Source organism: Fundulus heteroclitus, unplaced genomic scaffold (assembly GCF_011125445.2).
Source record: "Fundulus heteroclitus isolate FHET01 unplaced genomic scaffold, MU-UCD_Fhet_4.1 scaffold_42, whole genome shotgun sequence".
Classification (NCBI taxonomy): domain Eukaryota; kingdom Metazoa; phylum Chordata; class Actinopteri; order Cyprinodontiformes; family Fundulidae; genus Fundulus; species Fundulus heteroclitus.
The window spans coordinates 820,622-836,836 of NW_023396835.1; the positions used below are offsets into that span (position 1 = coordinate 820,622).

At 41.1% G+C, this 16,215-nt stretch overlaps 1 protein-coding gene across 1 annotated transcript; it reads left to right on the forward strand.

Moving 5' to 3' along the window:
• The first annotated feature begins 6,720 nt into the window (after positions 1–6,720).
• Positions 6,721–8,762, forward strand: LOC118560376 (E3 ubiquitin/ISG15 ligase TRIM25-like). Its single transcript, XM_036131349.1, has one exon. It carries the CDS (start codon positions 6,721–6,723, stop codon positions 8,380–8,382), a length of 1,662 nt encoding a protein of 553 aa, XP_035987242.1. The 3' UTR covers positions 8,383–8,762.
• The last annotated feature ends 7,453 nt before the right edge of the window (positions 8,763–16,215 follow it).

Genomic DNA, 16,215 nt, shown 5'->3' on the forward strand with positions numbered 1-16,215 from the left:
TTTCTGCACCTGCCATTCCAGAGCCAGATACAAGCTCATATTTTCTTCTTCTGCTAAGTTCAGAACAAACTCAGCTTCAATGGGAGCCAGAGTGCTGCTCAATGTTCCCTCTAATTTATTTAAATTATTTCCATTTTCTGCAGTGAGATTTAACCCCAGCATGTGGCAGCCTCTCTTCTGTCAGTCTGCTCCAGGGCAGCTGTGGCTACAATGTAGCTCACCACCATCAGGGTGTGAATGTGTGCATGAATGGGTGAATGACTGACCAGTGGAAAGCGCTTTGGGGTCGTCAGATGATTTATTTCATTATTCTCAGCTCGCACATCGCTTTTCTAACACAATGAGGGAACACTCTCAGTTCTGAACAGTTTCTTTGTGCTGCTCTCCGTTTTTATGCCAACGGCAGCTTTTTAATAATGGAGGAGACGCAGAAAATCTTTCAGAGGCAGCTGGATGTGGCGCTGTCAGGAATGTTACTGTTACAATGTTCCATAGTCAGAGACCCATAAGATTAATAACAGAACTATATGAAAGCAACAAAGCAATAATTTATTCTGTATCAAATTGTGGCACTTCCAGCTCTAATTTTCCATTCATATATCTTTCTCCCAAAAAAAAAAACAATTGGGCTACGGCAGATTACTTCACTTAAATCACACAACCTTACTTCAGCTGTAAATATTCACATAGCCTATATGATTAATATAAAGTCAGGCTGGCGCAAATTAAACACCTACAACTCTTTTTTAGAAGGATGGGTGAACAATGCTGGCAAACAGATGAACATCCACTTTATTTATATAGCACGGTTTAAAAAAAACACAAGGTTTCCAAAGTGCTGCACAAGGAGATAAAAAAAATAAAAATAAGTAAAATCGCTGCCAGCACAGAATAAAAATATGCATGTATATACACAAAATCAACGCTCTACGTGGTGTCAAAAGCCAAAGAAAAGAGGTGTGTTTTAAGAAGAGTTTTAAAATCAGACAGAGAAGTTGCCTGTCCAATGTGCAGTGGCAACCCATTCCAAAGTTTTGGAGCTGCAATGGAAATTGCTCGATCCCCTCTGAGCTTAAGCCTTAGTGCTTTAGGCACTGTAGGAGCAGCTGGTCAGTTGACCTGAGAGTTCAGCTAGGGGTGTAGGGGTGCAGCAGCTCAGAGAGGTAAAGTGGGGCAAGGCCATTTAAGGCTTTGAACGTAAATAAAAGAATTTTAAAATAAATCCTAAAATGGATGGGTAGCCAGTGGAGTGAAGCTAAAATAGGCGAGATATGCTCATACTTGCGTGTGCCAGTTAGAAGACGTGCGGCAGCATTTTGTACCAGCTGAAGACGAGCAATTGAGGACCTGCTAATCCCCATATAAAATGCATTACAGTAATCCAGCCGAGTGGTCACAAAGGCGTGGATTACTGTCTCAAAATGCTGTCTCTGAAGGACAGGTTTGATCTTTGCCAGCTGCCTTAACTGGAAAAAGCTTGATTTCACTACAGCCTTTATCTGGCTGTCAAATTTAAGATCTGAGTCCACTTTTACCCCAAGATTTTTTACAATTGGTTTGAAATATTGTGCTAAAGAACCCAGATCAACTGGGGGGAGTGGGGTCACAGACGAGCCACCAAAGACCATGACTTCTGTCTTTTCTTCATTAAAATTCAGAAAATTTAAAGACATCCAAGCTTTGATGTCGTGTAAACACTTTAGCAGCGGATCAACAGAGTAGGAATCAGACTTTTTGAGGGGGACATAGATTTGGCTGTCATCCGCATAACAGTGAAAGGAAATGCCATGTTTCCTGAGAATGGAGCCGAGTGGGAGAAGATAAAGAGAAAATAAAAGAGGGCCAAGCACAGAGCCCTGCGGGACCCGACATGAGAGAGGCGCAGTGGAGGACACAGTGTCATCAAGGCTGATACAGAAAGTCCGATATGACAGATAGGACATGAACCATTCCAGTGCTGAGCCACTGATGCCCACCCACTGCTCTAAACGAGCAATCCGGATTTCATGGTCCACTGTATCAAATGCTGCAGTCAAGTCTAAAAGTACAAGGACAACACAGTGTCCAGAGTCAGTAGCTAAAAGAATGTCATTAAAAACTCTTAAAAGCGCTGATTCTGTGCTGTGCATTGTTTTAAAGCCGGATTGGAAAATCTCAAGAACATTTTGTTCATTTAAAAAAATCCAAAAGCTGGGAATAAACAATCTTCTGTAAGATTTTAGAAACGAAGGGCAATCTAGAAATGGGTCTAAAATTTGACAGAACAGTAGGATCCAGACCAGGTTTTTTTTAACAGAGGCTGCCCAACTGCATGTTTAAGATTTACAGGGACTACTCCAGAAGACAGACTGCTATTAATAATTGCGAGACACGATGGCCCAATAGTGGGAAAAACTTCCTTAAACAATCGGGGCAGGACAGTGTCATCTGGAGACCCTGAGGGCTTCAGGTGACCCACAATCTCCTGCACAAAAGACAGGGTCACAGGCTCAAACATGTCAAACACAGCAGGATCAGAAGCAGGAGGTGAAATAAGTGCTCTGGTAGAAGTGACTTTATCAATAAAGTAGTGAAGAAAGTTCTCACACACAGCAGGGGAGGCCTCAATTCCAGTCTGTGGTGCATTCAGAGCAGAGTTGATAACTTTAAACAATACACAAGGCTTACCACAGTTTAAAAGAACAGAATCAGAAAAATATCTTCTTTTAGCCTCTTTCACAGTGGATTGATAATGACGCCAGCAATCCCTCAGTAATTGAAAAGATATTTGCAATTTGTCCTTTTTACATTTTCGCTCAGCTCTTCGACAGTCCCGTCTAGCAGTCTGGGTTGTTTCATTCAGCCAAGGCTCTGATATAGCGTTCTGCTGCCTGAATTTTAATGGAGCCGCAATGTCTATGGCAGTTTGACAGGTGTCGAGAAACCATGAGTTAAGAGCCTCTGTATCCTCACAGACAGACTCGGGAATAACACAGTTTTGACTAAAACTGCGGAGAAGAGAGCAGCAGTGGAAGGGTTAATAACTCGACATCTGCGAGCAGCAGGGCGAGGTTTAACTGTGTGACAACAAACAGGAGCTTCAAAAATTACAGGCATATGGTCTGAGAAAAAAGCGTCACAGACCTCCAGGTTAAGAACAGGCAAACCATAAGATAAAACAATATCAAGTGTGTGACCACGTTTATGTGTAGGCCCAAGTACAGACTACACGAGATTAAAAGAGTCAATGATGTTTAAAAAGTCTCGCGCCAAAGGGTTTTCGGGGTAACACACATGAATATTACAATCTCCAACAAGGAGATATCCTTGAGTCCTCATGGACAGAGAACTTTGCTGCACATCTCTCTGCCTCATTTTCTTTAAGACCACATAAAAAAAACAGTAGGGCTCAAACAAAGTAGGGTTTTAGTGATTCCCAAAACGATTTAAAGTACTTCTTGATTCTCAGATCATACAAGTTGCTAAATGTTAGAAAGTTCACATATTAATATGACCTGAGGAAAAAAAAATTAAAAATTCGATGAAAAAGTGGATTTTTAAGGCTTTTTAGCTCAAGGCTCATAAAAAATGTTGGATGACCGATGACATAATTCGTGGGTAGGCGTTGATCTGTTGACATGGTAACAAGATACTTCCTGGTTGCAAACTTGCTTTCTCAAAGACAAATAGATGGATTAAACATGGCTAAAAAGTGTGTGGCTTATGGTTGGTCAAATACCAACAAGGATAATGTCTCTTTACACACATTTACGAACCCAAAAAGTCCCGGTGTTGTGCGAAATTCAGCTCCCCTGTGAAAATCTATTCCCCTCTGTGTCGGGAGCTTCAGCCAGAGAGGCGGGGTTTCACGGCGCTGCTGATCGGTTTCTCGGTAAAACAACTCATATAATCATGTCAAGATTGTAACATTCAGTTTAATCGGCAGCTGTTGTTTACAAAATTGTAAAATAAAAATAAATAAACGCTGTCTTCAGGCAGCTGAAATGTCCATATTCTCTCCTCCTCGCGCAGTAAAGCGGAGAAATCTCGCCGTCATCACAGCAGCCTGCTGAGAAGCGACATGCTCTCTACACTACCTCTCAGCACGGCGCTGCTGTGCTGAGAGGTAGTGAGCGGCATGGGGATTCCGAACCAAAAGGGCCATGGGTCTATCAGCCATCATAAACGATGCCAGACAATCGAGCTTCAACGAGTTGTTTCAGTGTTTACATCCGAAAGGTCAGCCATGACCGCGATTATGAGCACCATATCCAATTATACATTAGCAAACCTGTCATGGTTTTCAGATGACGAGCCCACATGCAGATACGATCGGGAAGCAAAGCACAGTTTTAAGATGTTTATTTAGGAAACAGGCAGATATAACGGACGGGACTACGGACAACTCGGAACGTCACGGCTGGAGAGACTGCAAAGAGAAGAAGAGTAAGTGACTCAGGAAGGTGAACCAGGAGAACTACTAGAAGCTGTCCTGCTTACCATAAAGCTGGGCAGACCTAACCGGGGAGAAGTAGCGTCGAAGGAACTCTGTGATCCTACCCCTGTTGGTGTTTGGCGGCTAGTGGCTGAGGGTGGCAGATGTTACTGGTGAGGGATCCAGAGCGAGCCTCCTCGGCAGTGGGTGACAGATGGATTGACCAGAGTGAGGGAAGAACCAGCAGAATCTGGGAGGGGGAATCTCAGGCCCCGCTGGGTAACATCCAGGGAGTATGAGGGGTGAGCCAGAGCAAAATCTGAGCGAGAGAATTCTGAAGATCTGGTTCTTCGGACAAGACGTCAAGACAGGTGCGTGCATCCAAGCACCAAAAACACGACTGGTTAAGGCTCTGGCGTCTTCCATCTGTCAGCGCTCTGCTTAAGAAGCCAGAGGAAGCCGCCTGCAACGAGCTGCAGGTGTGGGCCACGCCCCCTCAGCCAACTAGACACACCTGAGGAGCAGAGTTAGAGCAGGACAACACAGAGAACCCTGACAAAACCATTCTGTTTATTCTCCTAAAATGTTTTTCTCAGACTTACCCGAGTCATAACAGACACTTGCGCTGTCTTTCGTGTTAAAATCATCACTTTGTGAATCGCCATCTGAACTTCTCGTGGTGTACTTCATTGAACTCTCTGTAGCGTAGCCTGGGCAACGCCCACAACTACGTCATCGACCCAAATTGTGGATTATCAGCCTAGCAGCCTGTCTTCAGGCAGCTGAAATATCCATTCTCTCCTCTCCTCCTCCCATAACTTTGGGAAATAAAGAGCAACTGTTTCCAAATACTCAAAAAAAATTCTGTGTGATAGCATGTAGTATACCAGAAATATCCTTAATCCAGTAATCTGTCATATTTTACATTACAACGGAATTTACCAGGAAGTCTACACTCCCGTCTTTTCAGGAAGTCTTAAGTTTTTGTGCCCTGCTATCAGCCAGTTTCCATCCTCTTATGTCAGCAATGGAAAAGCATAAATACACACTAAGTGTTGGAATACTGTGTTTGGTGACTTACTTTTGTTTGTCAGGTTTAAGTTGCTGAGGGACAATTTTAAGTCCTTAAAAAAACTTTTAACGGCGCAATCATGAGCTTAATGCCACTTTTTTTCAAATTATGGTCACTAATGCATGTATTTCCGAATTGGTTGATCTCAGAATCGAGAAGTACTTTAAGAAAGCCTTCAGGCCTTTCAGGGCACAAGGCAGAAATTAATCTAATCGAGCTTAGGGTCTCTTCAGGCAACTCCTCCCGTTGAAGAATACGAAATCAAAGTTCTCTGGCTTCTTCATCCCCAGTCCTCTCTTTGGTTCCTCCTCGCAGGCTGGACGATTGAGCTGGATGGTAATTAATGTTCAGTTCTGGATGGGCACTGAGCATTTTATTTTGCATTTCTCTCTAAAAAAAAACACTTAATAAAGATGGTTGGCAGGCATGAGTCTTTGTTTCCATTGGGGAACAGAAACAAGGTGTAATTAGTGTTCTTATCAAAACTCCATTAATGTGTCATTTATTAAAAACATCTTCCAAGCACTTTCACATTTAAGATATTTCTGCGCACAATTATTTAGCTCCCAGAATTCTGCAATTTAATTATTAATTAAAAGAGTAATCTTTAGGTTCAGATGTATTTGCAGTAGTTTCCTAGTAATTCTTAACAGAATGCTTTCAATGTGTGTCTTAACTTTTATTGTCTGACATTTGAAGTTCTCTGCAGCATAATTTCATCAACATATTGGTTTCATGTCATTTTCGGTTTTATTTTTAAAAAACCCAACTGAGAAAAAGGAAACCTTTCCATGTGGAAGCCTTTTCCAACTTCAGCTTGCATCAAACCTTTTTCCCTCTCTCTCTCTCTTTTTAAAGAAAAGGAGGTGCTGCTGCTTAAGAAACGAGGAGCAAATCTGCACAGAGAAGACAAAATATTTATATGATGCTGAATATGATGCTGAAAAGAAAAACAAATCAGATTTTTTTTAAACATTAACTATATGAACTGTTTCTTGTGAACCAGGTGGTCAAAGGTCAGATTTACAGCTCTGCAGGCTGTAAAACCTGATAACCCTCCCTGTTCTTCCTGCTCTCAGACACACCTTGAAGCTGATGGAGCAACATCTGCTGGAGCTGAAAGCTGATTGGCTGCAGCCTCTCTGCTCTGACACGTGATTCGTAGATCAGAGCTCAGAGCTGTTGCTGTTTTCAGGAAATGAAACTCACACAGTCACTGTGACCGAAAGGAGAAATGGAGCAGAACCAGCTGGACCGAGAAACCTTCTCCTGTTCGATCTGTCTGGATCTACTGAAGGATCCGGTGACTATTCCCTGTGGACACAGCTACTGTATGAAGTGTATTAAAAACTTCTGGGATGAAGAGGATCACAAAGGAATCCACAGCTGCCCTCAGTGCAGGAAAACTTTTCTACCGAGGCCTGAGCTGAGTAAAAACACCATGTTAGCAGCTTTAGTGGAGCAGCTGAAGAAGACTGGACTCCAAGCTGCTCCTGCTGATCTCTGCTATGCTGGACCTGAAGATGTGGCCTGTGATTTCTGCTCTGGAAGAAAACTGAAAGCCATCAAGTCCTGTTTATTCTGTCTGGCCTCTTTCTGTGAGAAACACCTTCAGCCTCATTATGATTCAGCTGCATTTAAGAAACACAAGCTGGTGGAGCCCTCCAAGAACCTCCAGGAGAACATCTGCTCTCGTCATGATGAGGTGATGAAGATGTTCTGTCGTACTGATCAGAAGTGTATCTGTTATCTCTGCTCTGTGGATGAACATAAAGGCCACGACACAGTGTCAGCTGCAGCAGAAAGGACTGAGAGGCAGAGAGAGCTGGAGGTGAGACGAGAAAACATCCAGCAGAGAATCCAGGACAGAGAGAAAGATGTGAAGCTGCTTCAACAGGAGCTGGAGGCCATCAAGCACTCTGCTGATAAAACAGTGGAGGACAGTGAGAAGATCTTCACTCAGCTGATCCGTCTCATCCAGAAAAGAAGCTCTGATGTGAAGCAGCAGATCAAATCCCAGCAGGAAACTGAAGGGAGTCGAGTCAAAGAGCTTCAGGAGAAGCTGGAGCAGGAGATCACTGAGCTGAAGAGGAAAGACGCTGAGCTGAAGCAGCTCTCAGACACAGAGGATCACAACCAGTTTCTCCACAACTACCCCTCACTGTCAGCACTCAGTGAGTCTACACACTCATCCAGCATCAAGATCCGTCCTCTGAGCTACTTTGAGGATGTGACAGCAGCTGTGTCAGAGCTCAGAGATCAACTACAGGACATCCTGAGAGACGCATGGACAAACATCTCACTGAGACTCACTGAGGTGGATGTTTCACTGTCAGAACCAGAACCAAAGAGCAGAGCTGGATTCTTGAGATATTCATGTGAAATCACACTGGATCCAAACACAGCATACAGTTATCTGTTACTATCAGAGGGGAACAGGAAGGTGACATTTATGTATCAACCTCAGTCTTATTCTAGTCATCCAGACAGATTCACTGATTGTTTTCAGGTTCTGAGTAGAGAGAGTCTGACTGGACGTTGTTACTGGGAGGTGGAGAGGAGAGGGAGAGTTTTTGTAGCAGTCGCATACAAGAATATCAGCAGAGCAGGAGAGAATGAATGTGGATTTGGATATAATGACAAATCTTGGGCATTAAATTGTTACCAAGGAGGTTATCAATTTGGTCACAACAGCATCTGGACCTCCATCTCAGGTCCTGGTTCCTCCAGAGTAGGAGTGTACCTGGATCACAGAGCAGGTATTCTGTCCTTCTACAGCGTCTCTGAAACCATGACTCTCCTCCACAGAGTCCAGACCACCTTCACTCAGCCGCTACATGCTGGAGTTTATGTTTGGATCATTAAAGGTTCTGCTGAGTTCTGTAAACCCAAATAGACAGAATCCACTGAAGGTTCAGTGAGTTTGATTCTGGTTTTTAAATCTCCAGCAGATTATTTTCTTGATGGTTGTTGTTTTATGTCTAAACTACACAGAAATCAATAGTCAGAGATTGTCAGCACTTGTTTTCCTTCAGAATTGATGTTCTGGTTCTGTTGGGTTTGTTCATTTCTCAACATTGTTTTCTAAACCAGCTGATCAGCACCAGAATAAAAAAAAATTCAAATTGCTTCATTTTTCTGTTTAAAATGTAAAAAAATCAAACATATCTCAGATTCATGAGAATTCGTTTGAATTATTTCAAAAACTCTTTCAACATATAATTATAAAAAAGAATTATTGTTTTAATTTTGTTTTAAAATGTAAATAAATGACATTTCTTAGAATCATGATAATTTGAATAATTTTCAACTCTCTCTTTGTAAAAGTAAAACAATATATATATATATATATAAACTGTTTAATTTTGTGTTAAAAAGGTAAATAAATGACATTTCTCAGAATCATGAGAATTTATTTGAATTATTTACAACTCTTTCTATATTAATTTAAAAATATATTTGTGTTAAAATGTTTGTGTGCATATAGAAAAATATGAATGCTGAAAAACAGTATTTGCGGACAACAAAACTACTCCTAAAAGTACATTTTGTCCAAAAAGTTGCTAAAGTAAATGTAACTGAGTAAATGTAACTAGTTACTGCCCACCTCTGTGGACAGTACAGTAACCGTAACATAAGTCTAAATTACCAGCTAAAGCTTCTAAAAGCTTAATTTTCTATTTTGACTCCCATCAAAAGCAACTTTTAAAATCCATGAAGCGTCTGAATTTAGTGAGATGTCAGCTTTTAGAAAGAGGCCTAACATGAGCATTTTCACAGCAGTGAGCTGAAAAAACTTGGCCTTCTAACTGCCCTAACCTTGGCTGCTAAGCAGAGCATGATAGCAAAGCACAACAGAGGCACTTGAAGTTACACTGCTGCTCATTGAGAGAAATATTACCAAGATGACATCATAATTGTAGCAGTTATCAAGTTACCTTTTATTTAAATCAACATACCTTCCACAGTACTGCAGCGGCGTGACTGCATGACCGTCCCAACCCTGCAAAGTCTTATTTCTATTTCTCTATAAGCAGTTTTATTGTTTGAAAAATGCTCAATAAATAAAGTTTGACTGATTAACATATTGTTTAATATCTTAATGAGCCCAGAAAAAGACCATCCTGTATCATTGCATCCATCTTCACTGCAAAAAGGAACAAAATTAGGTAACATCTTTTTGAAATGACTGTATTTGTCCTTGATGGGTGGGCCTGGGTGGGTCTAGGCTCTCCCACTTGTTTGTTGGACATGTGTTGTTAATTGGCGTTATATAAATAAAACTGAATTGGATAGCGTGTTAGCAGAAGAAGAAGAGAGAAGAGGACAAGGAGAAGTTTCCTTCCAGCTGATTCAGACATGAGGTTCTTTGGTTGAGCTCCAAAATGTGCTGAAATGGTTGAGTCAGCTCTCCTCTTCCCTGCTGGCTTCTGCTGGGGGTTTTGAATGGAGCGCTGACAGAAGGGGAGGAGAAGGTGGATCTCAGAGGAGATGCCACTTTCACATCATGCTAGCTCTCCATCATTACAAACTATAGCTATAAGGCTATTTAGATGGAGCCAATGACTGCTGAGATATTCACCAGCTACTATAAAACTCAGGAGCTGAGTCCAGAGAGCACAATCTGTAGCGCTAGCTGACAGTGGACAGCCCATCTCTGCATGAAAACCTCACAAAGACGTTTAAATGTGGCTTTAAAATAATTGGCAGACACAACTTATTCTTCTGCAGCTTTTGGGGAACGGTGGTGCTCAACCAGTTCTGCTGGAAACTGATTGGTTTCACCACAGCACACAAGGCAACTTGTGTCAGAACTGCTTCATGGAGTTGGTGCTTCTTGTCAACTAGTGGTGAAAGGATTTCCATCCATGTCTCCAGGAAGCCGCCTGTCTGCACACATAATCCTTGTCAGAACTATGGACGGTGCCAGAGACTCCTGGACTCAGACCAATGGTTTTGTTGATGTCCCGCTGGATTCTACAGAGAACAATGTGAGCATTGACTGAAGAGCAGCACCCTAAAAGGACGCCATCTTTCCTCCATCAGTTCCATAAAGGACAACCTGGAAAACATCAGGACCAGATATTGCATTTCTGCAGAATACTGATGGATGACACCAGGGATTTAATTCCAAGCGAGTGCTAAAAGTCATCTGAAAACAGATGTTAGAAATAAAGCAGAACTGATGGGTCCCCAGGCTGCCCCTGCGATTCAACAAACCACCACCAGATGGCGCTGAACTGAACCCTGATTGTTGAAGCTGGTCATGTTTGAGATGCTGTTACTGTTTGTTGGCAGGAACCATTCATGTTTCACTACAAGGATTCTGAGTAGATTGATAGATTCTGTTTCTAATGAAAATAAATGTAATTTTCATTCCTTTGAGGTTATTTTCTCTATGAAGCCTTGGGTTCAGCTGTTTTTAGTTCTGTTTAAAAGCTGCTAAAATTTAAGATCAGACAAACCGTTGATATTGTTTCACTTTATAACCCCATCAGCTTAGATTTAAGGTATAATTGCAGCAAATGTTGCTCTAGTATAAAGGAAAACAAAAACTAGAAAAAAGAAAGTAGTCTCAGAGACACGTGTGTGTTTCAGTAGTGATCAATGCTGCACCAGAGGGTTGTTAGGATCCTGAAATATGGGGACTTAGCCCCGCCCAGAAATAGTTGAAGTTTGATACAACAGCAGAAGAAGTTTCATTTATTTCCATCTAATAACGATACTGAACATGCTGCAGTACTTTGCCTCTAGACTGAGTTTTTTAGCTGCTATAAATGAAAAAGAAACATGCTTTATGTGGTTGTTTTTATTGGTAGCAGCCTGAGTAATCCCTGCAGGAACAGAGTTTGCTCGTTGTGTCTGATGAAAGTTGCTCTAGAACTCAGAAGCTTTCTTCAACCACTGTCTCATCTAAAGAACCAAACTCTCCCTTTTCCCTGGTTTTATAATCATCATTGTAATTTATTTCACAAAGGACTAAGGCCTTCAGCTGATACAGTGTTTGTATTTATATTTACTGTTATTATAGTTTAGTAATATTTATGGTTTCTTTCATCCTCTTAGGCCAATTGATTCCTTTTTATCCAGTTTTTATTTCACTTCACTAATTCTCACCTGGAAATGATTGAAGGAAACATCCTGGATGAATAAAGAGTGGTTCTGCAGCTATTTTGTTGTGTTATCTGTTCTTAATTTGCTCTGATTTCATGAATAATGACAGAAAGGTTTTAGAGGAGCAGCTCAGCTCAGCTCTTACTGCAGCATTAGGATAAAAACCTGTTTCTCCTCCACCAATCACAGCAGCTCTCTGCCTGAAGGAGGAAGAAAACCTCCTGATAAAAGCGCGCTTATTGTCCTCTGTCCCTCTGAACAACAACTATTTAACTATTTAACAACCACTACTTGTTTATTTCTGCACCTGCCATTTCAGAGCTAGATAAAAGCTCAGATTTTCTTTTTTGCTAAGTTCAGAACAAACTCAGCTTCAATAGCAGCCAGAGTGCTGCTCAATTTTCCCCTAATTGTTTTAAATTATTTCCATTTTCTGCAGTGAGATTTAGCCCCAGCATGTGGCAGCCTCTCTTCTGTCAGTCTGCTCCAGGGCAGCTGTGGCTACAATGTAGCTCACCACCATCAAGGTGTGAATGTGTGCATGAATGGGTGAATGACTGACCAGTGGACAGCGCTTTGGGGTCGTCAGATGATTTATTTCATTATTCTCAGCTCGCACATCGCTTTTCTAACACAATGAGGGAACACTCAGTTCTGAACAATTTCTTTGTGCTGCTCTCCGTTTTTATGCCAACGGCAGCTTTTTAATAACGGAGGAGTGCAGAAAATCTTTCAGAGGCAGCTGGATGTGGCGCTGTCAGGAATGTTACTGTTGCTCTGTTCCACAGTCAGAGACCTACAAGATTAATAACATAACTATATGAAAGCAATAAAGAAATAACTTATTTTGTAACCCTACCGTTAAACATAAAACTTAGAACTTAACCTTACCTGATTAAAATTTATTTTCATACATCATCATGATTTGCTGCCATGTCCTTCCAAAGCCTTTCCTAATCAATCCCCCTTTGTTGTTTAAATGAGTGTAGTGTGAGAAAACAGCTGTAATTCTCTATCAAATAACTCTCATTTCACTCATGCATTGACTTTATCAGCTGTTCTCTGCCACCAACTCGCCTTTTCTGCAGCAAAATTATTGTTTCTTATGGTTAAATATTCTCCATTTGCCTTCATTAAAGGTTTCTAACTCCACTCGTGGGAAATTCCACTTCCAGGCTTCTTGTTTCCTGCCGTTTTCATGCTGAATCACCTTATCTGCGTTCAGGAGGACTTTTTTCATGCTCCTGCTCGCCTTCACCTCCTGGTTGATCGGACGCTGTGTTTAGTTACCTGACTGATATCACCTGTTCTGAAACCGGAAACGCTGAGTATGACACAGTGAGGTAGAACTACTCAGAGCAGCAGCTTTCTAATCAGCGTAGTGTAAATATTAATACCAGCCTGCTCCTGCTTATCTCTGAAGACCCGTCTTACCCCGGTTTAAGATTTGGCAGTAAAGGAGAAACAATGATCAGAGGCAAAACATTTAAAATATGCATATTTAATTCATTTGGAATTCCAAAAGAAGACAAAAGTTACATTACCATTGTTACCCACATCCTTCTCCCAGGCATTGCAGTTTTTGTCTAATCAAAGGTTTGCAAAGGCATCCTTTTATCACACCAACAAACCCCTCCTGTGGCTGAGGGTCTGCGGGGGCAGCCCCCGTGGGTCCAAGAGTGATCTATCCTCGAGGTTCCCATGCAGTACGGCTAATTTATTACTGAAACGGTCTTATCAGGGGTCAAGCCAAATGACCTCTCCAACCATAAATCGGCTCTCAACACATCCTGCAAGCTGCGTGTTTACTTTGCCCTGAAGGAGAGACAGTCTTAAAGGCCAGACATTCCTCATTACTTCCATACAAATGCCTGATTAATATAACAACTAAGATATTTTCCTCAACAATTCCCTCTGTTTGATCTATTCATTGATCAAATCAATAACTGAGCTAGACCTAATTTAATTTCTTGGAGCCTTCAAACAAAGTGTAAATGATAAGATGGAATTTCCTAAACCACTCTCCCCTCTGTTGGTGAATAATAAAATCATAACAGAACAGAAACCTACAACCCAAAATGAAATGCTAGACATATTTTTACACCAAATTAAGTTTGAATGTTTCCCTGAAAAGTGAGAAATACCAACTTATAATCTGAAAAGCTACTTAGCTATTTGACTCCTAAAATATACTTGAACTAAATAAAAGAAAGCACCTTCCTCAGTGAGGATTTATCCCATTATATATGTGCAACTACCAAGAAACTGTTAATCTTATAACTGAGGAGGAGGTCTTATTTCCCAAACTAAAAGATTTCCTACTAAATATATGCTCCACCATATAATGACTGAATATGTCTATAGGAGTCTTAAACTAGATTAACAAGGATGCCCTTTAGAAATGAATATAACTTGTGAAAGTACTACAATCTGATCAAACCACAGAATAAAGACCAAATTATCATGCAATGCACAACCAAGACCCTAACATTACTGGTATTTAACATCTTAGGAATATGGAATTCATAAGACAAGTTCAGTGATTACAAAATTATTATTTATTGTTTTTTTTACAATGTGTACAGTTGTTGTCATAATGTCGTCTTCTTTCCCTTAGATGTCTCCTTCTTTCCCTAAAAAATAATGTGTTATAGAGTCATTTGTCCCAACCGTGATCTCCATACAGCTGCATGGTAATCATTTTATTAAAAAATAAAAAACGAAATAAAAATCCTGCCTCTCCAGAGTGGCTCTGCGCTTCAAGCTGCCCTGTCACTGGCCTGGTACAGGTGGGCTGTAGTTGAAAGCCCCTCTAGTCAGGGGTTCTGACCCGAAAGATGCTCTGGTGATGTTCCCTTGAACCCACTCTGTGGCTGGCACGCACCGGCTCTGCATCTGGTCAGTCTTCCTGATCCTTGGCCCCAGCCTCATTCTTTTGATGACCTCAGGGAACACTCAGTCGATGTCTGGGGGTGGTGCACCTCACTCACATTCCTTGGGATTTTCCGATATCCTGGTTTATGTCTCCAATACATTCTGTAACTACAAGACAATCTTTATATGTCAAATTTAGCGAGTTACCTGTGAATCCTGGCGGTCGATGTCGCACCCCGAAAAACTCCTTCCAGTCATAGAGAATGTATCCTGTAGTGGAATTAACTGAACACACCGATTTGACACCCCAGCAAGAAACAAAACATCAAAACTTTAGCCCATGTTAATTTAGTCTGTGCACAGATTTTAGCCAATTGTTTTTTCAGACTAATTAATCCTTACCACCTTCTATTGTCCATCTTCATTCTGTCATGTGATAAGTAGAGCATATCACCCCAGTTCTAAAGTCATTCTAAAGTCCTTCCATGGCTCCCTGGATCTTAGAGAATAGACTTTAAAATCCTCCTGTTAGTCTATAAATCCCTGAATTAGCTCCTAAATACATCACAGACTTGTTATCAGGGCATCAACCCTCCAGACCACTCAGGTCTTCTGGCTCCAGCCTGCTCTGCAGAACCAGAACCAGAACCAGACATGGAGAAGCAGCATTTAGTTCCTATGCTCCACTGATCTGGAACAAACTCCCAGAAAACTGTAAAAGTGCTGAAAGCCTGAGTTCCTTTAAATCAACATTAAAAACACATTTGTTTAGGATTGCCTTTGACTGTTCTAGTTAAACTGTTTTTAATGTTCTTTTTTGTTTCTACATTTTATTCCTACTTGCTTTTATTCTGTTTTGTTTTCCTATATGTTAATCATGAAGCACTTTGCATTGTCTTTGTACTGAATTGTGCTATATAAATAAATTTGCCTTGCCAGGAAACCTATGCCTAGAAATGTAATAGTTAAGGAGACATTTTATCACAGTTTCTCTGTCCTCTCCTTTCACAGACCTCTGGTCGTCCTGTAAAAGCCTCCACACACACACACACACACACACACACACACACACACACACACACACACACACACACACACACACACACACACACACACACACACACACACACAAATACTTTAAACCTCTGATGGGAATCACCATGTCTGTGGAATCAAAAATTAGTTAATTCTGGTTTGAAAACAACAATGGTCAGTGTCATCTGAGTGTGCCATGCAGCTACGGGATAAACAGCTCATTCCACTTGATCTCGTTGATATCCTAACAATACGTACATTTTTCCTGAAACAATGTCGGAATCTTCTTTGGATTAAAGCGACCATCCATCGCACCACTTTACACAAAACATTTCACTAGGGCTGTGCATAAAAATCGATATAAAGATTAATATCGATATTTTTAAAAACGATTTAATATCGATATTCTGGCTTTCAATATCGATATACCTCCCAACCTCTAGGGGGCGTTATTACAGCGCAACCATTACAGTTCACAGCGAAGGAGAGCAAGGGAGACGAATTTGTGGAACGGCCGACAGGATTTTAGAAGCTCCTTTGTCCCTAAAATCAGATGTTTGGGCACATTTTTGGTTTCTGTGACACGTTAAATGCATTGAAGCAAATGCACTTTATTTTCCTGTTAATATGTCTGTGATCAATAAATAGAACATAAACATAATATTTGGCTGATTTTGGTGATTGAATCACTGAGCATTAATTCAAA